This window comes from Rhinoraja longicauda, chromosome 28, assembly GCF_053455715.1.
Source record: "Rhinoraja longicauda isolate Sanriku21f chromosome 28, sRhiLon1.1, whole genome shotgun sequence".
NCBI lineage: Eukaryota > Metazoa > Chordata > Chondrichthyes > Rajiformes > Arhynchobatidae > Rhinoraja > Rhinoraja longicauda.
Window position 1 is genome coordinate 26,693,176 of NC_135980.1, and position 22,664 is coordinate 26,715,839.

The 22,664-nt window shown below is 47.7% G+C and overlaps 2 protein-coding genes across 2 annotated transcripts in view; one reads left to right on the forward strand and one right to left on the reverse strand.

Annotated features, from left to right (window-relative positions):
* LOC144607213 (cytokine receptor-like factor 1) overlaps positions 1-7,422 on the forward strand; it is a 38,906-nt gene extending 31,484 nt beyond the window's left edge. The window contains exons 9-12 of the mRNA XM_078423893.1: positions 309-477; positions 1,329-1,507; positions 3,798-3,837; positions 7,178-7,422. Coding sequence (XP_078280019.1) covers positions 309-477; positions 1,329-1,507; positions 3,798-3,837; positions 7,178-7,194 — 405 coding nt within the window. The 3' untranslated portion in view covers positions 7,195-7,422. The remainder of the gene's footprint in view (positions 1-308; positions 478-1,328; positions 1,508-3,797; positions 3,838-7,177) is intronic.
* Positions 7,423-10,274: 2,852 nt separating this feature from the next.
* The window catches only part of rex1bd (required for excision 1-B domain containing), a 17,087-nt gene continuing 4,697 nt past the window's right edge, over positions 10,275-22,664 (reverse strand). The window contains exons 2-5 of the mRNA XM_078423643.1: positions 21,503-21,585; positions 17,999-18,203; positions 15,211-15,299; positions 10,275-12,134 (exon numbers count right to left, since the gene is read on the reverse strand). Coding sequence (XP_078279769.1) covers positions 12,053-12,134; positions 15,211-15,299; positions 17,999-18,203; positions 21,503-21,585 — 459 coding nt within the window. The 3' untranslated portion in view covers positions 10,275-12,052. The remainder of the gene's footprint in view (positions 12,135-15,210; positions 15,300-17,998; positions 18,204-21,502; positions 21,586-22,664) is intronic.

Genomic DNA, 22,664 nt, shown 5'->3' on the forward strand with positions numbered 1-22,664 from the left:
GAGAAGGAATGGGTGACGTTTCGGGTCGAGGCCCTTCTTCAGTCTGAAGAAACGTCACCCATTCCTTCTCTCCTGAGATGCTGCCTGACCCGCTGAGTTACTCCAGCATTTTGTGAAATAAATACCTTCGATTTGTACCAGCATCTGCAGTTATTTTCTTACACTGGAGAAAATAGATTCTCTCTCTCTCTCTCTCTCTTGTCCCCAAAAACTCCATTGATCATCTTAAAGACCGCATTAGTTTCTTGCAAGCTTAGTTGGTGCAAATCAGCTTTGTACAGGGTAATCCTCCTGCTTTCTCGTTGTAGGTCGTGGATGATATTGGGAACCAGACTCTGTGCCGGTTGGCAGGGCTAAGGCCGGGCACCGTTTACTTTGTGCAGGTGCGCTGTAACCCGGTGGGCATTTACGGCTCACGGAAGGCGGGGATTTGGAGCGAGTGGAGTATTCCCACCGCTGCCTCCACTCCCCGGAATGGTGAGTGTCTCCATCTCTAGACTCTAGAGAAACAGCCCCCTGGAGTGGAGGGAACCAGGTCCTTTGGCCCACCGAGTCCGCGCCAACCCAGCGATCGCTGGTTCGATCACTAGCACTATTCTACACGACAGTGACAGTTTTACAATTTGCAGAAGTCTTTACAGACCTACAAACATGGCACGTCTTCGGAGTGTGGGAGGAAACCGGAGCACCCGGAGAAAGCCCACAGAGTGCTGGGTCGGGACAGCATCTTTGGAGACAAAGGATGGGCGATGTTTGAGGCCAGTCTGAAGAACGGTTTGCGACCTGAAACGTCACCCAATCCTTCTTCTCCAGAGATGCTGCCCGGCCCTCCGAGTTACTCCAGCACTTTGTGTCTCTCTTCGGTATTAAATCAGCATCTGCAGTTCCTTTCTACTGTTAACTGTTAACTCTCATATCACCAGGGACTAATTTAATTTACTGTATTAATTTATTTTTTGTGTTCATTTTTTTTTCTCTATTCTGTTTTGTAGTTTTAGCACAATCCGCAGGAGTGGCCACTTTCATTTCAATAGACAATAGGTGCAGGAGTAGGCCATTCGGCCCTTCGAGCCAGCACCGCCATTCAATGTGATCATGGCTGATCATTCTCAATCAGTACCCCGTTCCTGCCCTCTCCCCATACCCCCTGACTCCGCTATCCTTCACTACACATCTTGTATCATGTGACATCATGTGACAATTATAGTTGACTTGACCGCACAGTGTGTAGAAAGGGGACACTGATATGTCCGAGTTTATCATGAGGAAGCAACGTTGACTTGAGATGTTGGGTAAATAATGCAGTTCCCGCTACGTTTTGACCACAGAGCGATCCAGCAACACTTGTTACCAGAAGAGTGGGGAGAGTGGGTCCAACCTGAGACGGGAATTGAAGCAGTTCTTCGGCTGGGTGAAGAAACACGCCTATGGATGCACGGCCCTCAACATCAAACTCTACGACCAGTGGAGAGTGTGGCTGCAGAAGTCACACAAGACACGTAACCAGGTAAACGTTTCATTGTCATATAGAATACAGAAGTCCTGCAGAGGTAGTAGGAGTGGAAGGAGTAAGCCATTCGACCCTTCGACCCAGCACCGCCATTCAGTATGTGTGGGAATGACAATAACTGCAGATGCTGGTACAAATCGAAGGTATCACAAAAAGCTGGAGTAACTCAGCGGGTCATAGAAACATAGAAAATAGGTGCAGGAGTAGGCCATTCGGCCCTTCGAGCCTGCACCGCCATTCAATATGATCATGGCTGATCATCCAGCTCAGTAACCTGTACCTGCCTTCTCTCCATACCCCCTGATCCCTTTAACCACAAGGGCCACATCTAACTCCCTCTTAAATATAGCCAATGAACTGGCCTCAACTACCTTCTGTGGCAGAGAATTCCACAGACTCACCACGTTTCGGGTCGGGACCCTTCTTCAGACCCGGAAACGTCACCCATTCCTTCTCTCCTGAGATGCTGCCTGACCCGCTGAGTTACTCCAGCATTTTGTGATACCGCCATTCAATATGATCATGGCTGATCATCCAAAATCAGTTCCTGCTTTCTCCCCGTATCCCTTGGTTCCGTTAGCCCTAAGAGCTATATCTAACTCTCGACGAAAACATCCAGTGAATTGGCCTCCACTGCCCTCTGTGGCAGAGAATTATTCCACAGATTCACAACTCTCTGGGTGAAAACGTTTTTCCTCATCTCAGTCCTAAATGGCCTAACCCCTTATTCTTAAACTGTGACCCCCGGTTCTGGACTCCCCAAACATGGGGAACATTTTTCCTGCATCTAGCCTGTCCAAACCCTTAAGAATTTTATATGTTTCTATACGATCCCTTCTCATCCTTGTAAATTCCAATGAATACAAGCCCAGTCTCCCAAGTCTCTGTTTTAGGGCCCAAAGCTGCAAACTAGTAATATAACATAAACACAAAATGCTGGAGTAACTCAGCGTGACTCTCTGGAGAAAAGGAATGGGTAACGTTTCGGGTTAGGAAAAGGGGACGTACAACGAGATCTGGGTGTCCTAGTGCATCAGTCACTGAAAGGAAGCATGCAGGTACAGCAGGCAGTGAAGAAAGCCAATGGAATGTTGGCCTTCATAACAAGAGGAGTTGAGTATAGGAGCAAAGAGGTCCTTCTGCAGTTGTACAGGGCCCTAGTGAGACTGCACCTGGAGTACTGTGTGCAGTTTTGGTCTCCAAATTTGAGGAAGGATATTCTTGCTATTGAGGGCGTGCAGCATAGGTTTACTAGGTTAATTCCCGGAATGGCGGGACTGTCCTATGTTGAAAGACTGGAGCGACTAGGCTTGTATACACTGGAATTTAGAAGGATGAGAGGGGATCTTATCGAAACATATAAGATTATTAAGGGGTTGGACACGTTAGAGGCAGGAAGCATGTTCCCAATGTTGGGGAAGTCCAGAACCAGGGGCCACAGTTTAAGAATAAGGGGTAGGCCATTTAGAATGGAGATGAGGAAAAACCTTTTCAGTCAGAGAGTTGTAAATCTGTGGAATTCACTGCCTCAGAAGGCAGTGGAGGCCAATTCTCTGAATGCATTCAAGAGAGAGCTGGATAGAGCTCTTGAGGATAGCGGAGTCAGGGGGTATGGGGAGAAGGCAGGAACGGGGTACTGATTGAGAATGATCAGCCATGATCACATTGAATGGCGGTGCTGGCTCGAAGGGTCGAACGGCCTCCTCCTGCACCTATTGTCTATTGTGTCAAGACCCTTCTTCAGGCTGTGAGTCAGGGGAGAGGGAGTCTAGAGATATGGAAGGGTAAGGTGTGAAAACGACAGATCAAAGCAGATGGTGCTAAGGGGAATGTACTACGGTTCATTGTTAGATGAGGGGAAGGTGACAACACAGCATACAATCAGTGATATTTGATCAGGACTGTCGGGGGACTCGGATGGGGGAGGGACGGGGGAGAGGGAACGCAAGGGCCACCCGTTAAGGTGCATTCAGCCAGGCACTGAGCATGGTGAGGGGGCAGACGGATAAGCAGGCGGCTTAGTGGAGACTCCGTTCAAGCCGTGGTCTCCAGCCAAGGAAGTGGTCAATTAACATGTCACCTTTCTTCTCAGTCTCTCAGTCTCTCACACACCTCCCTCCCTGAATCATCCCTCACCTAGTCCTGTCCCACCACAAACCCCTGCTCCCTAACATGCTCCCTGCACTTCCTCCTCCTCCACCACCAGCCTCCCTCCCACTCCGCCATCCCAAACCCGCTTTGGTTTCTGCTTTCAGTGTTTTAACCCTTCCTTCGTTTCCCCCCACAGAATCATCAAGAAGTCTCTGTGTTTATTGGCTCGCAGGAAGGTGAGTGAAACGGCAATGAGAATGATCACCTTGTTTGATCAGATAACAGATCGGGCTTCTTTGTTGGTCTTCTTGTGTAGGAAGGAACTGCAGATGCTGGTTTACACCGAAGATAGACTCCAGAATTCTGGAGTAATTGAGCGGGACGGGCAGCATCTCTGGAGAGAAGGAAAGGGTGACGTTTCGGGTCGAGACTGAAGAAGGGTCTCGTCCCGAAACGTCACCCGTTCCTTTTCTCCAGAGATGCTGCCTGTCCTGCTGTGTTACTCCAGCATTAAGTGGTATATTGGTCACTGGAACAAACCAGATACTGTCTGACAGATGTCATGGGTTATGGGGAGAAGGCAGGAAAATGGGATTAGGAGGCAGAGAGAGATCAGCCATGATTGAATGGCGGAATAGAATCGATGGGCCAAATGGCCTAATTCTACTCCTATAACTTGTGAACCTGAGATTATCCAGTGTTAATGCCCTGGTGGGCCTTTCCCTATGCAGTCGAATCAAAGTCACGTTTAATTTTTTAACGCACTAATCTGCCATTGAAATGATCATTTAGTATGAGAATATCTCTGTACTGAGCCTGCTTCTATTCGACAAGCTTCTTCCATCTTTAGCTTTCTCCATTTTCTACAACCAGTTCCAGTACTGTGGTGCAGATTGACAACGTTGCTGAAGCCTTTCTCTGGATGTTTTATCACATGACCTCCTGCTAGGGTTGCCAACTTTCTCACTCCCAAATAAGGGACAAAAGGTGACGTTACAGCCCTCGTGCCCCACATGACCTCACCCAGCCAGCGGCCATGTGCTCCCGCTCCACCAATGGCGGCCGCCTGGGCCGGGAGGTGGGTTGCTAGGCAACCTCCGTTAGGCTTCGCCCGGGCCTCCATTGCTGGCCTCCACAGCATCCGGGCCTACAGCGGCCCCCGGGCCTAATACGGGACAAGGGCGGTCCCGTACGGGACAAACCAATTTAGCCCAATATACAGGATGTCCTGGCTAATACGGGACAGTTGGCAACCCCACCTCTTGCCTCCAGCTGCCTCCGACTAGGCTTGTGTACACTGTAATTTAGAAGGATGAGAGGGGATCTTATTGAAACGTATACGATTATTAAGGGGTTGGACACGCTAGAGGCAGGAAACATGTTCCCAATGTTGGGGGAGTCCAGAACCAGGGGCCACAGTTTAAGAATAAGGGGTAGGCCATTTAGAACGGAGCTGAGGAAAAACTTTTTCAGTCAGAGTTGTGAATCTGTGGTATTCTCTGCCTCAGAAGGCAGTGGAGGCCAATTCTCTGAATGCATTCAAGAGAGAGCTAGATAGAGCTCTTAAGGATAGCGGAGTCAGGGGGTATGGGGAGAAGGCAGGAACGGGGTACTGATTGAGAATGATCAGCCATGATCACATTGAATGGCGGTGCTGGCTCGAAGGGCCGAATGGCCTACTCCTGCACCTATTGTCTATTGTCTCATCCCCACTTTCCTAACCTATGTCCATGCTTCAGATATCCACACCCCCAAAGCCAATTAAAAACCATAGACTAATTGTTACCCACTGGGTTAATTTTGACCAGCAGTTACAGAATGCTGGGGACCTTCAGTCCAGTTCTTCAAAAGGACTCTACGATTAGTTTGACTCTTCTGCATCCTCAGTCCTACACAATTCTTCCTTGCTAATGTATGATAAGTTCTTGCTGAGGCAGCGCCATCATTATTTCAGGTAGCTGGGGCAGCTCACAAATGACTATCCCTCTCTGGGTGTTTTACGTGCGAGCCCATGTCTATGGGGTTAGCAGCATTTCAACCACTGGAGAGCATGTCTAGGATTTCTTCAGTGCCTGCAAAGTCGTGATAAAATGGTGTCTACAGCAGACAACAGATTATTATTTAAAAGCTCACCACTTGTAAATCCCACAGCAGATGAGCCCAAGACTTTCTGTACAAGAGATTGGGTATTTAAAGGCTTATCGCAACTGATAAAGTCTATCCTCTGCATCATCAGCAATGGAGGACAGGGGTTGAGAGAAGGGTGCAGAGAAGATTTACGAGGATGTTGTCAGGTCTCGAGGTTCTGAGCTACCGGGAGTGGTGAGTCTGTGGAATTCTCTGCCACAGAAGGTAGTTGAGGCCAGTTCATTGGCTATATTTAAGAGGGAGTTAGATGTGGCCCTTTTTGCTAAAGGGATCAGGGGGTTTGGAGAGAAGGCAGGTACAGGTTACTGAGCTGGATGATCAGCCATGATCATATTGAATGGCGGTGCAGGCTCGAAGGGCCGAATGGCCTACTCCTGCACCTATTTTATATGTTTCTATGTTGAGCAGGCTAGGACTGTATTCCGTGGAGTGCAGGAGGACGAGGGGTATAGAGTACACCCATTCTGAAGAAGGGTCTCGACCCGAAATGTCACCCATTCCTTCTCTCCAGAGATGCTGCCTGACCTGCTGAGTTACTCCAGGATTTTGTGTCTACCTTCGATTTAAACCAGCATCTGCAGTTTTCTTTCTTATAGATATGTGGCAAATGCCTACGTACTGTGGCATCAAATATGCAGCGGTCGGTCCCAGAGGGGAAATTGTTTACTTTTTATGATCTGCATTTGAAAGCCCAGATTTTCTGTAATGAAAACAATTTTGATAGAAATTTCGTCAGGCAGCACAGATAAATATTTTGCCAAGTGAGGGAATTTCTCCAAGGCTTTCTCCAGTGCTGTGATAAACACTTCCTATCTCTGATATTTGAACAAACAGATGTTTGTAAAAAAACGATTCATCTCCCTGAGGTCCTTTAACAGCGTTCTGAAGATGAATCTTTCAATAGACAATAGACAATAGGTGCAGGAGGAGGCCATTCGGCCCTTCGAGCCAGCACCGCCATTCAATGTGATCATGGCTGATCAATCTCAATCAGTACCCCGTTCCTACCCTCTCCCCATACCCCCTGACTCCACTATCCTTAAGAGCTCTATCCAGCTCTCTCTTGAATGCGATCAGAGAATTGGCCTCCACTGCCTTCTGAGGCAGAGAATTCCACAGATTCACAACTCTCTGACTGAAAAAGTTTTTCCTCATCTCAGTTCTAAATGGCCTACCCCGTATTCTTAAACTGTGTGGCCCCTCGTTCTGGACTCCCCCCAAACATTGGGAACATGTTTCCTGCCTCTAACGTGTCCAACCCCTTAATAATCTTGCCTTAAACCCCTCAATGCCTTAAACTTTACTGCCAGTGAAAGATTCTCTTTGTCTCTTGGTCTATTTCTTTATGTTTCCTTCTTTATCGGTCTAACTCACGATGTCTTTGCCCACCTGTCTCATTCTGACCGTTATATCTTTGCACATTTCTAGATGCTCCTGCCCGGTAACTCGGGAGAGACACTACCCGAAGGCCAAGGCTCCCGACAATGCGCATCGACAAACGATTTCCCTAGCATCTTGATCGTCAATCCAGAAACACTGGAGACAGCTACCACGGCAATTCCTCGGCCCACGCTGTCACTGACCAGACAAATCTGGGTCTCTGCTCTCATCGACAAAATTACAGGAGATGGACAAGTGACTGGTGTTAAGGCAGAAACATTTCAGTTTGGAAGCCTCAGGACAAAATAATTCTTCAATTGGTCTGTGGCCTGTTTTCAATTTCAATTTGCTTTTTAATTCAGTGTCACAGGGTTTTGAGGCTCCTTTTCTGATTTCTGGTCTATACACGGTTCTCAAAATTCCTTGAAATGCGTAAACTTGTATCCCGATGTCTCTATCAAGGTACGTTTTCTCAATCATTCCCATCTCTCCTCTCTACTATAATCTCCTTCAGTCCTACAGCTCTCCAAGATCTCTCTGCTGTCCAGGTAGTCCCTTGTTTGCTCTGCCAGTGAGTCCATCTATCCCAGTCCTCTGTCTTTTCATAAGTTCATGAGTGGTAGGAGCAGAATTAGGCCATTCGGCCCATCACATCTCCTCCGCCATCCAATCATGGCTGATCTATCCCTCCCTCCTGACCCCATTCTCCTGCCTTCTCCCCATAATTCCTGACACCCGCACTGATCAATAATACCCTACTTCTGCTTTAGGATATTTCTTAAAATCTCTCTCTTCAACTAAGCTTTTTAACTGACGTGCCCTAGTTTCTCTTCCATGACGAAGATTAATTTTTGTCCAGTCATGGTCCTGTCAACAACGTGGGTGTTTTTAGTTTGTGAAAGGAACTAGAAAAAATGCAAGATCATAGTCGTTGGTGAATAATGTAATTCGAAGCAGAGCAACATCCCAAAAACTATCGAATAGATTCAAGACACATGGTTCCTTGGACAATTCTGTACAGGGAACTCTATCTCCACAGCACCACACAGGAACTGCCTGAACAAGGGACTCTGAGCATCTCAAACCACTTTACTTTCAAATAAAGCAAAAATTGCATTTAAAGTAATCAAGTTTCAGATCATTTGTTTGGATATCATACATCTAATTTGTGTAGGAAGGAACTGCAGATGCTGGTTTAAACTGAAGATGGACACAAAATGCTGGAGTAACTCAGCGGGTCAGACAGCATCTCTGGGTAAAAGGAATAGACCCGAAACATCACCAATTCATTTTCTCCAGAGATGCTGTCTGACCTGCTGAGTTACTCCAGCTTTTTGGGTCTATATACAGATGCTCCTCGACTTAAACCCATGGTAAATCAAAAATATCGTAAGTCGAAAATGCATTTAATACACCTAACCTACCGAACATCATAGCCACCTAACCAACCGAACATCATAGCCACCTAACCTACCGAACATCATATCCCCCTAATCTACCGAACATCATAGCCACCTAACCTACCGAACATCATAGCCACCTAACCTACTGAACATCATATCCCCCTAACATACCCAACATCATAGCCACCTAACCTATCGAACATCATAGCCACCTAACCTACCGAACATCATAGCCACCTAACCTACCCAACATCATAGCCACCTAACCTACCGAACATCATAGACTAGCCTAGCCTAACTTACACGTACTCAGAACACTTACATCAGCCTACAGTTGGGCAAAATCATCTAACAGGCGTGGCCGACTGGGAGCTGTGGCTCGCTGCCGTTGCCCAGCATCAAGAGAGAGTATCGTACCACATATCGCTAGCCCGGAAAAAGATCGAAATTCAAAATTCGAAGTGCGGTTTCTACTGAACGTGTATCGCTTTTCACCTTCGTGAAATCGAAATATCGTAAGTCGAAGCATCGTAAGTCGAGGAGCATCTGTACATAATTTGTAGCGGAAACATATAAGGTTAACGATGTAAAGGAGACATTATCCAGGCCCCTCACTAACAGCTCAGCATTCACATGCAGTAAGGGGATGAGGTCATGTGACAACATAGATGCGTTCAGGAGCAGTAAGCTGCACAAACCACTGGGCCCTGGCTCAAAGGGCGGTGGAACTCTGAAACTTTCACCTCCAAAAGGTTACAGGTGCCCAGGTTCAAAGGGGCTTTCCAGACATTTTTATGAGCTGAGTGAGGTATCGAGAGATGTCAAGCGAAGGCAGGTAAATGGAGTGAAGATAAAATACCAATGATAACGTTGCAACTGGTTCATCCTACTCATGAAGCTTGGACAACTGGAAATCGCCCTGCACGTTCCTTAGACATTCAGAAACAGTGTCAGAGAGCACATGTTGTGAACACAGATCTTCACTTTCTATATCACGCCATCTCTCTTTATTTTAGTTTAGAGATTCAGAGCGTTAAAAGAGTCCACCGAGTCCACACTGACCAGCGATCCCCGCACACTAACACTATCCTACACACACTAAGGACAATTAGTGCATCGTGCGCAGTGGTAGAGTTGCTGCCTTACAGCGAATGCAGCGCCGGAGACTCAGGTTCGATCCTGACTACGGGCGCTGTCTGTGCGGAGTTTGTACGTTCTCCCCGTGGGTTTTCTCCGAGATCTTTGGTTTCCTCCCACACTCCAAAGACGTGCAGATTTGTAGGTTAATTGGCTGGGCAAACGTAAAAATTGTCCCTAGTGGGTGTAGGATAGTGTTAGTGTGCGAGGATCGCTGGGCGGCGCGGACACGGTGGGCCAAAGGGCCCGTTTCTGCACTGTATCTCTAAATCTAAATCTAAATTTACAGTTATACCAATTTACCATTATAACCCACAAACCCGTACGTCTTTAGAGTGTGGGAGGAAACCGAAGATCTCAGAGAAAACCCACACGCTCACGGGGAGAACGTACAAACTCCGTACAGACAGCGCCCGTGGTCAGGATCGAACCCGGGTCTCTGGCGCTGCAAACGCTGTAAGACAGCAACTCTACCGCTGTGCCACCGTGCCACCCTCTTCTGGTTCCTTCTGAAAGTTCTGGAGGGGTACAGCCCATCTAACACCCTTTATGAAGTACAATTCACCCCCTCCCACCCCCCCCAGTTCAATTTATTTTTCTATGGATATCAACATGCAACGCCAGAAGGCACTACATACATCCCAGCCCCTGGCCCCTCTAAACCTCAGCCTCTTGTGTGCCTGGGAATAGAGGCAAAGACTCAATGGGTTCAACTAGCAAAGGCATTGTCCTCCATCACCCTATTCCTGCCTATTACACAGGTAAGCAGGGGGATTATGGTGGTGTCACAGTGGCGCAGTGATAGAAATGCTGCCTTACAGTGCCTTACAAAGTTCTTTAGTAACTTGTCAGTTTCTTTGTTGAACTAAATTAAGGCGCATGTTGCAATCAGAAGCGCGTGAACAATTGGTTGGGCAGAAAGCCAAACTGTAAGAGGACTGCTCCTCCTTTTCAAGAGCAGCCAGCTCTTGTGCAGTCGGTGCCTGGGTAGGTGTCTGGGACTGCTCCTCCTTTTCAAGAGCAGCCAGCTCTTGTGCAGTCGGTGCCTGGGTAGGTGTCTGGGACTGCTCCTCCTTTTCAAGAGCAGCCAGCTCTTGTGCAGTCGGTGCCTGGGTAGGTGTCTGGGACTGCTCCTCCTTTTCAAGAGCAGCCAGCTCTTGTGCAGTCGGTGCCTGGGTAGGTGTCTGGGACTGCTCCTCCTTTTCAAGAGCAGCCAGCTCTTGTGCAGTCGGTGCCTGGGTAGGTGTCAAACCCAGGTTCCATCCTGACTACGGTTGCTGTCTCTGCAGAGTTTGTAAGTTCTCCCTGCGACTGCGTGGGATTTTCTCCGGGTGCTCTGGTTTCCTCCCACATTCAAAAGACACACATGTTTGCAGGTTAATTGGCTTCTGTAAAGTATAAAGTGTCCCGAGTGTGCAGGGTAGTGCTAGTGTATGGGGCGATCCCTGGTCGGCACGGAGCAAGTGGGCCGAAGGGCCTGTTTCCACGTTGTATCTCCAAAGTCTAAAATTGGCAAGTATGTACAGTGCCCTCCATAATGTTCGGGACAAAGACCCATCATTTATTTATTTGCCTCTGTACTCCACAATTTGAGATTTGTAATATAAAAAAATCACGTGTGGTTAACGTGCATATTGTCAGATTTTAATAAAGGTCATTTTTAAACATTTTGGTTTCACCATGTAGAAATTATATCCGTGTTTATACATAGTCCCCCCCATTTCACTTTAACCACATGTGATTTTTTTCTATTACAAATCTCAAAAATTGTGGAGTACAGAGGCAAATAAAAGTCTTTGTCCCAAACATTATGGAGGGCAGTGTACGGGCGGTAGCCTCACCCACTCAATGGATAATTCACACGCACTGCACCAAAGGCATGAAAGAGACAAACCAGAGGGGGTGCTGGACCACATCGTTGAAGGCAGGTACTTGTGTTACAGGCACAGGATACTGCTGTGATAAGGGAGGAGCGTTTAATCCACAGAAGGATGTGCTTGGTGGGGTGAAGGTTACACGCAGATTATCAGAGACCACGAGCTCAGTGAATGCAATGAAGGCCAAGGTCCCATGAGAATGTCCCATCTAACTGTGTCAACGAGTTCTCAGCAGAGGGAGGTCATTATTCCAGGCACCTTTTTCTGAAAGTAAGCCCCCCGCATATCCTGTGTAAGTCTCCGAGAATTAACTTGTCTCAGTCCAATACGCGAGGACACAAACCTCCTGCCAAGTAGTGAAGTGGTACAAAATGGCAGAAACGCCAGCCTCGGGAGGGGTGAGGAAGCCAACCCTGGACATTGCAGGCAGGAAGACTCTAAAGGTGTGGCTTTATGCTCTGTCCAGCGGCCCGGCCTGATCTTCATTGCTCCCCACTTTCATTGTCCTATCCACAGGATTCAATCTCTTCTGAATCGTATTTGAAGTCCTGGAGAATCTCGTTGATTGCCTCGATGGTTTTATTAATCCTGGAGAAGGTGATAAATGTTCAGTAAAATCAGAATTGGTGAGAATTGATTCACCACAAATACTCTCACACTTTAGTGCTTTCACACTTTAGATTTTAGAGGTACAGTGAGCGCAGATAATTCAGACTTTAGAGATACAGTGCGGATTTTAGAAATATTCCGGCCCACCGAGTCCACGCCAACCAGTAATCATCCTAAACACTAGCACTATCCTACACACTAGGGACAATTTACAATATTTTACCAAAGCCAATTAACCTACAAACCTGCGTTTCTTTGGGGCGTGGGAGGAAATCAGAGCTCCAGGAGAAAACCCATGCGGTCGCAGGGAGTACGTGCAAACTACGTGCAGACAGCGCCCATGGTCAGGATCGAACCCAGGTCTCTAGCGCTGTAAGGCAGCAACTCTAGCACTGCGCCATTGTGCTGCCCAATTGCCCCACTGTGCCGCCCAACTTCTCCAACCTGCGCCGTGACCACTCTAGCAACGGACTGTTCCAGCTGCTACGGTCAGGCAAGCGCCTCCGCTGTCACGCTGTGAAAACGGAGAGGATGAGACGGAGTTTCTTCCCACAGGCCATCAGGACTGTCAACTTTTATAACTCCAGGGACTAAATTTTGTCTTCTCTATATTAACTTTATTAACTTTATTTATATGCTGCAACTGTAATTCTTTTTTGTGCACAATCCGCAGGCATTGCCACTTTCATTTCACTGCACATCGTGTATGTGTATGTGACAAAGAAACTTGACTTGACTTGACTTGACTACAGGTTTCTCTCTCAAATCTTGTCAAAGCAACAGTACGTGACACGCCTAGTCAGTGTGCAGAGGCAAGCTATGGGAAGGGCAGTGCTTTGCAGCCAAGGTCAATTATACCACGCGCCTTGCACTGACACCTTCTCGCAAGGAGGAGGAGGGATGGTTTCCAGGACCATTGATGGTGAATGGAGGAGAAACGCCACAACCACTACCATCACCATGTACCCTCTCCCTAACCAATCTCAGTCCAGAGGGTACCGACAGCAATTACAATCAAGAGCATTTAACATGGCAGGGGACAAGATAGAGAGATAGAAAATTCAGCTACTCGATAATCACTCTGAGAAACATCACTGGTGGTGACAATGTGAATTGTGAAGATTCTGAATTTGCCCGTCGGAGTTAGTTAAAACTATAAATGAGATGACGACTTGTCAACAGACAATAGACAATAGACAATAGGTGCAGGAGGAGGCCATTCGGCCCTTCGAGCCAGCACCGCCATTCAATGTGATCATGGCTGATCATTTTCAATCAGTACCCCGTTCCTGCCTTCTCCCCATACCCCCTGACTCCGTTATCCTTAAGAGCTCTATCTAGCTCTCTCTTGAATGCATTCAGAGAATTGGCCTCCACTGTCTTCTGAGGCAGAGAATTCCACAGATTTACAACTCTCTGACTGAAAAAGTTTTTTCCTCATCTCAGTTCTAAATGGCCCACCCCTTATTCTTAAAATGTGGCCCCTGGTTCTGGATTCCCCCAACATTGGGAACATGTTTCCTGCCTCTAACATGTCCAACCCCTTAATAATCCCTTAATAATCCCTTAATAATCTTATACGTTTCGATTAAGATCTCCTCTCATCCTTCTAAATTCCAGTGTATACAAGCCTAGTCGCTCCAGTCTTTCAACATATGACAGTCCCGCCATTCCGGGAATTAACCTAGTAAACCTACGCTGCACGCCCTCAATAGCAAGAATTAATTCCATTTAGTCCTTGCCCAACAGCAAGTTAGGAGGAGGATCCCAGGATGAAGAAGGGTCTCGACCTGAAATGTCACCTATTCCTTTTCTCCAGAGATGCTGTCTGACCCGCTGAGTTACTGCAGCTTTTTGTGTCTATCTCAGGATCCCAGGATGACTTCTCTGTCTGGACCAGGGTATTGGGGAAAGGCCAGGGAGTGCAGCAAAACAGAGCTACGGTGGCTGGAGTGACACCTTAACTCCCATCAGCAGGTCATAGGTGTATCGTAGATGGTTAATCTTAAAAGAGGCTGTTAGGCCTGGTTAGTGTGTTCTGGTCTTTATGTACCATATATATCATCTCCCAGCCTCCCATTATATCTTACTGTTCTTTGTTTTCTTGTAATTTTATCAAGCTTCCTTTCAAACCGCGTTTGTGCTGCCAGTATTCCAGGCGGGAGTGTGTTTCACATTCCCACCAAACTCTCGGGAAAGGTTTCCCCTTGAATCTCAACTGGATTTCCAAGCGCCTGCTCTGTATTTAAAGTCAGGGGCCTGATTTCAATGAGTGCCATTAACTTTGCCCCATCAAACTCCATCGTGATTCAAGATCTCCACATCAGATCACACCACAACCTTTGCTTTCCCAGAGACGTGAGCCTAGCTGGTACCACAAGGTATCACAAAATGCCGGAGTAACTCAGCAGGTCAGGCAGCATCCCTGGAGAGAGGGAATGGGTGACGTTTCAGGTCGAGATCTTTCTTCAGACTGATGTTAGGGGGGCGGGACAAAGGAAGGATATAGGTGGAGACAGGAAGACAGTGGGAGAACTGGGAAGGGGGAGGGGAAGAGAGGGACAATCTAAAGTTGGAGAAGTCAATGTTCATACCGCTGGGCTGCAAGCTGCCCAAGCGAAATATGAGGTGCTGTTCCTCCAATTTCCGGTGGGCCTCATTATGGCACTAGAGGAGGTCCAGGACAAAGGTCAGTCTGGGAGTGGGAGGGGGAGTTGAAGTGCTGAGCCACCGGGAGATCAGGTAGGTTAAGGCGGACTGAGCGAGCCTCCACCAGCGACTGTGTTGTTTTAGGTTTTTTTAATTTAAAATATTTTCCTATACAGCCTAGCTGGTACAATCTTTCACAATTGGAATCGTGTCTTTGTAGGTCAAACCAGGCTTTACAAGACAATATTTTGCTCAAAATCTGAGCTCCATGAGCTCAAGGTTCTCACTGGCCCAAGCGTTGGATCGGAGAGTGTCCGAGCGGTTTGGGAAAGCAGCAGACTGGGACCTGGCGGTGAGCACATAAGGCAGCCAGGCTGGGAATGGAGGGATGATGCCATGTTCCCACCTGTGCTTCAGTTCCAGAGCCTCTTCCTGGTGAGTTTCATTGCCCGGATAGTCCAGTGCATTCTGCTTGGCATGTTGCAGTTGAGCCGTCTGAAGAACAAGAATAGAAACTTCATCAATATCTTACAACTCTTGGAGCCTTCCTCTCTAAACCACGCTGTCCCTGCCACAGGATATTTGATGCATTTCACTTTGTACTTTAGAGGTACATGCCGAAACAGGCCCTTTGGCCCACCGAGTCCACACCGATCAGTGATCACCCCGTACACTAGCACTATCCTACACACCAGGGGCGATTTACAATTTTACCAAAGCCAATTAACCTACAAACCTGCACGTCTTTGGAGTGTGGGTGGAAACCAACCAGAGCACCCGGAGAAAACCCACGCGGTCACAGGGGGAACGTGCAAACTCCGTACAGACAGCGCCCGCTGTCAGGATTGAACCCGGGTCTCCAGTGCTGTAAGGCAGCAACTCTACCGCTGCGCCACCATGTGGCCCCGAGCAACTTTGTTTCCTCAACTGTATTGAACCAACACAAAATTCAGATTGAGCCCTGACGGGCATTGTAAGATACCCAACAGGTTGGGGCAGGCAGTTAGTGCCCGCCTGGCCTGCCCCCGTGGCTAGTTCCGAGTCTACTTGTCCCCCAAACCTCTCGGCCACTCTCTGATCCAACGTTTGGGGCTGTGAGAGCCTTGAGCTCGTGAAGCTCAGATCTTAAGCAAAACGTTGTCTTCTAAAGCCTGGTCTGACCTACGAAGACACGATTGCAATTGTGAAAGGCAGGGTTCATCTCTCCAGGAAAGCAAAGGTTAAGGTGTAATCTGACGCGGAGATCTTGAACCATGATGGAGTTTGATGGGGTAAAGTTAATCAACTGATCGCTCAATGAATTTCACAAGCGGGGAGGGATAGTTTCACATTTTGCCAATGGGGCCGGTAAGGTAACTTGATGGGCCGAATGGCATAATTCTGAGCCCATGTCTTATGATCCCCCAGGGCCACCGTTCAGTATCATACCCAGTGGCTAGAGTTGCCAACTGTCCCGTATTAGCCGGGACATCCTGTATTTTGGGCTAAATTGGTTTGTCCCGTACGGGACCGCCCTTGTCCTGTGTTAGTAGGGTTGCCAACTTCCTCACTCCCAAAGAAGGGACAAAGGGTGACGTCACCGCCCCGCGCCCCACATGACCTCACCCAGCCAGTGGCCACGTGCTCCCGCTCCACCAATGGCGGCCACAAATATTTATCCATTTCATTTTTCAACGTTCCCATTGCTTTTAGATAGTCACAAAGCGCTGGAGTAGCTCAGAAGGTCAGGCAGCATCTCCGGAGAAAAAGGATGGGTGACGTTTTGGGTCGAGACCCGAAACGTGTCTGGAGAAGGGTCCCCACACAAAACGTCACTCATCCTTTTTCGCCAGAGATGCTGCCTGACCTGCTGAGTTACTCCATCACTTTGTGTCTATCCTTGGTATAAACCAGCATCTGCAGTTCCTAGTTTCTCCTATCGCTTCCACGTCTCTTCCAAGCAGATCATTCCAGGTCGCAGAAACTCATTGCATTAAACTAAAATCCTCATCTTCCGTCTGTCTCTTTTGCTAATCACCTTAACACTGTGACCTCTGGTGATTGGTCTTCTTCCCACTGGACACGACTTGTCCTTACTTGTCTCCAACGACTAGCAAAACACAACCTCTTTACATTCAATACATTCAATAGACAATAGAGAATGTTTCAACCAGTGGGAGAGTCGAGGATTAGAGGTCGCAGCGTCAGAATTAAAGGACGTTCTTTTAGGAAGAAGATGAGGAGAAATTTCTGTAGTCAGAGGGTGGTGAATCAGTGGACAATAGACAATAGACAATAGGTGCAGGAGGAGGCCATTTGGCCCTTCGAGCCAGCACCACCATTTAATGTGATCATGGCTGATCATTCTCAATCAGTACCCCGTTCCTACCTTCTCCCCCTACCCCCTGACTCCGCTATCTTTAAGAGCTCTATCTAGCTCTCTCTTGAATGCATTCAGAGAATTGGCCTCCACTGCCTTCTGAGGCAGAGAATTCCACAGATTCACAACTCTCTGACTGAAAAAGTTTTTCCTCATCTCAGTTCTAAATGGCCTACCCCTTATTCTTAAACTGTGGCCCCTTGCTCTGGACTCCCCCAACATTGGGAACATGTTTCCTGCCTCTAACGTGTCCAACCCTTTAATAATCTTATACGGTTCGATAAGATCCCCTCTCATCCTTCTAAATTCCAGTGTATAAAAGCCTAGTCGCTCCAGTCTTTCAACATATGACAGACCCGCCAGGTGCGGTCTCACTAGGGCCCTGTACAACTGCAGAAGGACCTCTTTGCTCCTATACTCAACTCCTCTTGTTATGAAGGCCAACAATCCATTGGCTTTCTTCACTGCCTGCTGTACCTGCATGCTTCCTTTCAGTGACTAATGCACCAGGACACCCAGATCTCGTTGTACGTCCCCTGTTCCTAACTTGACACCATTCAGATAATACTCTGCCTTCCTATTCTTACCACCAAAGTGGATAACCTCACACTTATCCACATTAAACTGCATCTGCCATGCATCCGCCCACTCACACAACCTGTCCAAGTCACCCTGCAACCTCATAGCATCTTCCTCACAGTTCACACTACCACCCAGCTTTGTATCATCTGCAATTCCACCATCTCCGCTCCGTCAACCTCTACACCCTCTGCCGCGGTGTCCCGCCTCACCCCAGTTACCCCCCCATTGCCTTCACCACACCCCAGCCACGTACCAGCGCCAGTTTCTCCTGCTCCCGTTCCTGAATTCTTTCGATGTGTTTCGAGAGGTCTGGGCGGTCAAACTCCTCGTTAAACCGGTCCCCGAGTTGAATGACTTCCTTTGAGATGCGGTTGAAGGCCTGTGTGATTTCGTGGACAAGCTGCCGGTACCTGATGAAGTCGTAGTTAGGAGCCGAGCGCAGATACGCCTGGTGTCCTCTGGAAAAGAGAGCAGAGAGGAAAGAACCGGTCATTTCTTCTCCCATTCCTTCCCTCCTGAGATGCTGCCTGACCTGCTGAGTTACTCCAGCATTTTGTGAATAAATACAGTCATTTATAATGATCAAAGGTGCCTATGATTTTTTTTTTTACAATATCCCCTTATCTTGCGATGGTGGTGAATCTGTGCAATTCATTGCCACAGAAGGCTGTGCAGGTCATGTCAATGGACATTTTTTAAGGTGGAGATTGATAAGATTCTTGATTAGTACCGGTGTCAGGAGTTATCGGGAGAAGTCAGAAGAATGGGGTTGAGAGGGAAAGATAGATCAGCCATGATTGAATGGCGCAGTAGACTCGATGGGCCGAATGGCCCAATTCTGCTCCTGGAACTTACGATCATGAGGTAACCTGGGCCAGGTTCCATACCGTTAGTTGAGATCAGTGGAGAGCTCTTAAGGATAGCGGAGTCAGGGGGTATGGGGAGAAGGCAGGAACGGGGTACTGATTGAGAATGATCAGCCATGATCACATTGAATGGCAGTGCTGGCTCGAAGGGCCGAATGGCCTACTCCTGCACCTATTGTCTATTGAGAGAAAGCCTAGGAAGGCCTCAAGAATGAGCAGGGAGATGTGGTGGTGGGTCGAAGAGGGCAGTGGAGTGGAGGGGGGGGGGAGAGAGAGAAGGGAAGGGAAGAGAAGGTCGGGGGGAGGGGTCAGAAAGGAAGTGGGGGAATGCTGGAGAGAGGGTGTGTGGTAGGGGAAATATCAGGAATTGAGTGGGGGATGGAAATGGCGGGGGGGGGGGGGGGGGGGGGGGGGGGGGAGAGGGGGCGGGGGGGGACTCCAGAAAGAGGTGGGAGAGTAGAAAATAGCATTGAGGAGCTGGATGGGAAAAACACCAGACAGTATGGGACACTGGGAGGGAGGAAGCCATGTTGGGGATGGGGGGGGATGGATGTGAGCCATTGGGGCGGTGGAGAGGAAAAGGCAACACGGGAACAGCGAAGGGAGTGAGTGGGGAGGTGTTGAAAGTGAGGATGCAAGATCCATCAGTCTGAAGAAGAGTCTCGACCCGATACGGCACCCATTCCTTCTCTCCTGAGATGCTGCCTGACCCGCTGAGTTACCCCAGCATTTTGCGTCTACCTTCGATTTGAACCAGCGCCTGCTGTTATTTTCCTACGCATGCAAGATTATGGGAAGGGTGGGTGTGGGAAGGTTTGGGCCGAGAAGAGAAAGACAGATTAGAGGCATGAAATTGAGAGGCAACGGACGAAGGGTGTGGTGAGTGATAAAGTAGGAGGTTAATAGGCAGGGCGAGATAGAAAAGGTAAGGTTGAGCAGACCAAGGGTAAGAAAGTGGGCGAAAGGGTGGAAAGGGAGCAAGGGAATGGGAGTGACATTCAGATCAAGTGAGTGAGTTGAGAACAGGAAAAAACAGAAGAAAAAATCATCGCGATAATGCAATGCAAAAATTGTACAAACTAAATTGAATGGTTTTGGATGAAACGAGAGCTCAAAGTGATTTCTGCTGCGTTGTGCAACATGTCAAGTTATGCTCCGCTCAATGTAATTAATGCAGGAAAGCTTGCAGTGCTGCAGTTGTATCGACTTGTTTGACTTCCACAGATAAACTCGTTTCGTTCATTTGGAATGTGAGCCAGATGGGCAGGGAATTGAGAGGGTTTAACAAGTAAAATGCAGCAGACACTGGCAACCGAAACTGTACGAATCATGAAAAAATTTATAATCCCCGGAAAAATCTGATGGGCTCGAGGCTCTGGAAAAAGAAAGAGACTTTTGGAAAAGAAGGCAGACACAAAAAGCTGGAGTAACTCAGCGGGTCAGGCAGCATCTCGGGAGAAAAGGAATGGGTGACGTTTCAGGTCGAGGCCCTTCAAAGAAGATTGGGCAATAGACAATAGACAATAGGTGCAGGAGTAGGCCATTCGGCCCTTCGAGCCAGCACCGCCACACTGTGATCATGGCTGATCAACCACAATCATGGCTGATCAACCACAATCAGTACCCCGTTCCTGCTCTCTCCCCATACCCCCTGACTCCGCTATCATTATGAGCTCTATCTAACGTTCACTTGAAAGCATCCAGAGAATTGGCCTCCACTGCCTTCTGAGGCAGAGAATTCCACAGATTTACAACTCTCTGACTGAAAAAGTTTTCCCTCATCTCCGTTCTAAATGGCCTACCCCTTGATTTCCCTAATTTCAATTAACCCCTTCATCCCCTCTTTGTCCCTCCCCCACCATGGTTGTCCTACTAGTTTCACTGTTCGCATCCATACACCCCTTCGTTGTCAACTCTCCCGCGACCAGCAATGGACCCATTGTGGGCTCTACTTTTGCTCGGTCATCAGTGCCGGCTCTGATTTATTCTGGACCTTTCCATACCTCTAGTTTCCCTCTCCCCTGACTCTCAGTCTGAAGAAGTCACGAAATGTCACCCATTCCTTTTCTCCAGAGATGCTGCCTGCCTGGTGCTGAGTTACGGCACGGTAGCGCAGCGGTAGAGTTGCTGCTTTACAGCGAATGCAGCGCCGGAGACTCAGGTTCGATCCTGACTACGGGTGCTGCACTGTAAGGAGTTTGTACGTTCTCCCCGTGACCTGCGTGGGTTTTCTCCGAGGTCTTCGGTTTCCTCCCACACTCCAAAGACGTACAGGTATGTAGGTTAATTGGCTGGGTAAAATGTAAAAATTGTCCCTAGTGGGTGTAGGATAGTGTTAATGTACGGGGATCACTGGGCGGCACGGACTTGGAGGGCCGAAAAGGCCTGTTTCCGGCTGTATATATATGATATGATATGATACTCCGGCATTTTGTATTTATCACCAGTCTATTAAAGTAAGATTGCATTTTTGGAGCCAAGAGATGCATCTGAGGGAGAAACAGTGCAGTCCATGTAGGGTTGCTAACTGTCACTTATTAGCCGGGACATCCCGTATTTTGAGCTAAATTAGTTTGTCCCGTAGGGGACCGCCCTTGTCCCGTATTAGTAGGGTTGCCAACTTCCTCGCTCCCAAATAAGGGACAAAGGGAGACGTCACCGCCCCGCCATTGGTGGAGCGGGAGCACGTGGCCGCTGGCTGGATGAGGTCACGTGGGGCGCGGGGTGGTGACGTCACCCTTTGTCCCTTATTTGGGAGTGAGGAAGTTGGCAACCCTAAGTCCGTGTAACAATAAATGTGGACATTGGGGGATTTGTGTTCTTTTCAAACATTTTTTTAAATTGTGGAAAGTGGTACTGAATATGTTGGTAAGGTAGGAACATTGACTCACAAATCAAACAGCCTATAAGCTTCGACACGCTCCTCTTGCAGCGCGTACAGGTTCCGCACCAAGACATTCAGGCCACTTGCATGCTATAACCAAAACAAAGGAAATTATTAATAACATGCACTTGGAAAGAGCTGATTTTCACGGTGCAAATAAGGCCTTTTGGCCTGTCAAATTTGTGCTGGCCTTTTCAAAGAGCTATTCACTTGGCCCATTCACTCTTCATCCAGAACCCTGTAAATGTTACGCCTTCTAGTACTGACTAGACCAAGTGGACCCATTGGGCCCAAACATCTCGTGCATTGGTACAGCACCCTCTGCTCTTCCCCTCCCTCCCCTTCCCCTCCCCCCCACTCCATCCCCATCAACCCCCCTTATCCTCCCTCCTCCCCTCTCCCTCCCTCCCTAGGAGATAGATTTAAACTTTAAAATGTGAATAACTTTAAATATATAACACCGATTTCAATGAAAATTCTTCCATTAGCACCAAAGGGGTGATGGTGAGTAAGGTGGGCCTAAAATTGTCGTTCAGGAACAAACATACAAACAAACGAGAGTTTTAGTATATAGATGATTGATTGATTGATTGATTGATTGATTGATTGATTGATTGATTGATTGATTGATTGATTGATTGATTGATTGATTGATTGATTGATTGATTGATTGATTGATTGATTGATTGATTGATTGATTGATTGATTGATTGATTGATTGATTGATTGATTGATTGATTGATTGATTGATTGATTGATTGATTGATTGATTGATTGATTGATTGATTGATTGATTGATTGATTGATTGATTGATTGATTGATTGATTGATTGATTGATTGATTGATTGATTGATTGATTGATTGATTGATTGATTGATTGATTGATTGATTGATTGATTGATTGATTGATTGATTGATTGATTGATTGATTGATTGATTGATTGATTGATTGATTGATTGATTGATTGATTGAAAGATACAGCTTGGAAACAGGCCTCTTCGGCCCACCGTGTGCATTCCCTGCAGATCATTCATCAACCGGTCACACTAGTTCTACGGCATCCCACTTTTACATCCACTCCCTGTACACTACCGGAAGTTTACATAGAAACATAGAAAACAGGTGCAGGAGTCGGCCGTTCGGCCCTTCGAGCCAGCACCGCCATTC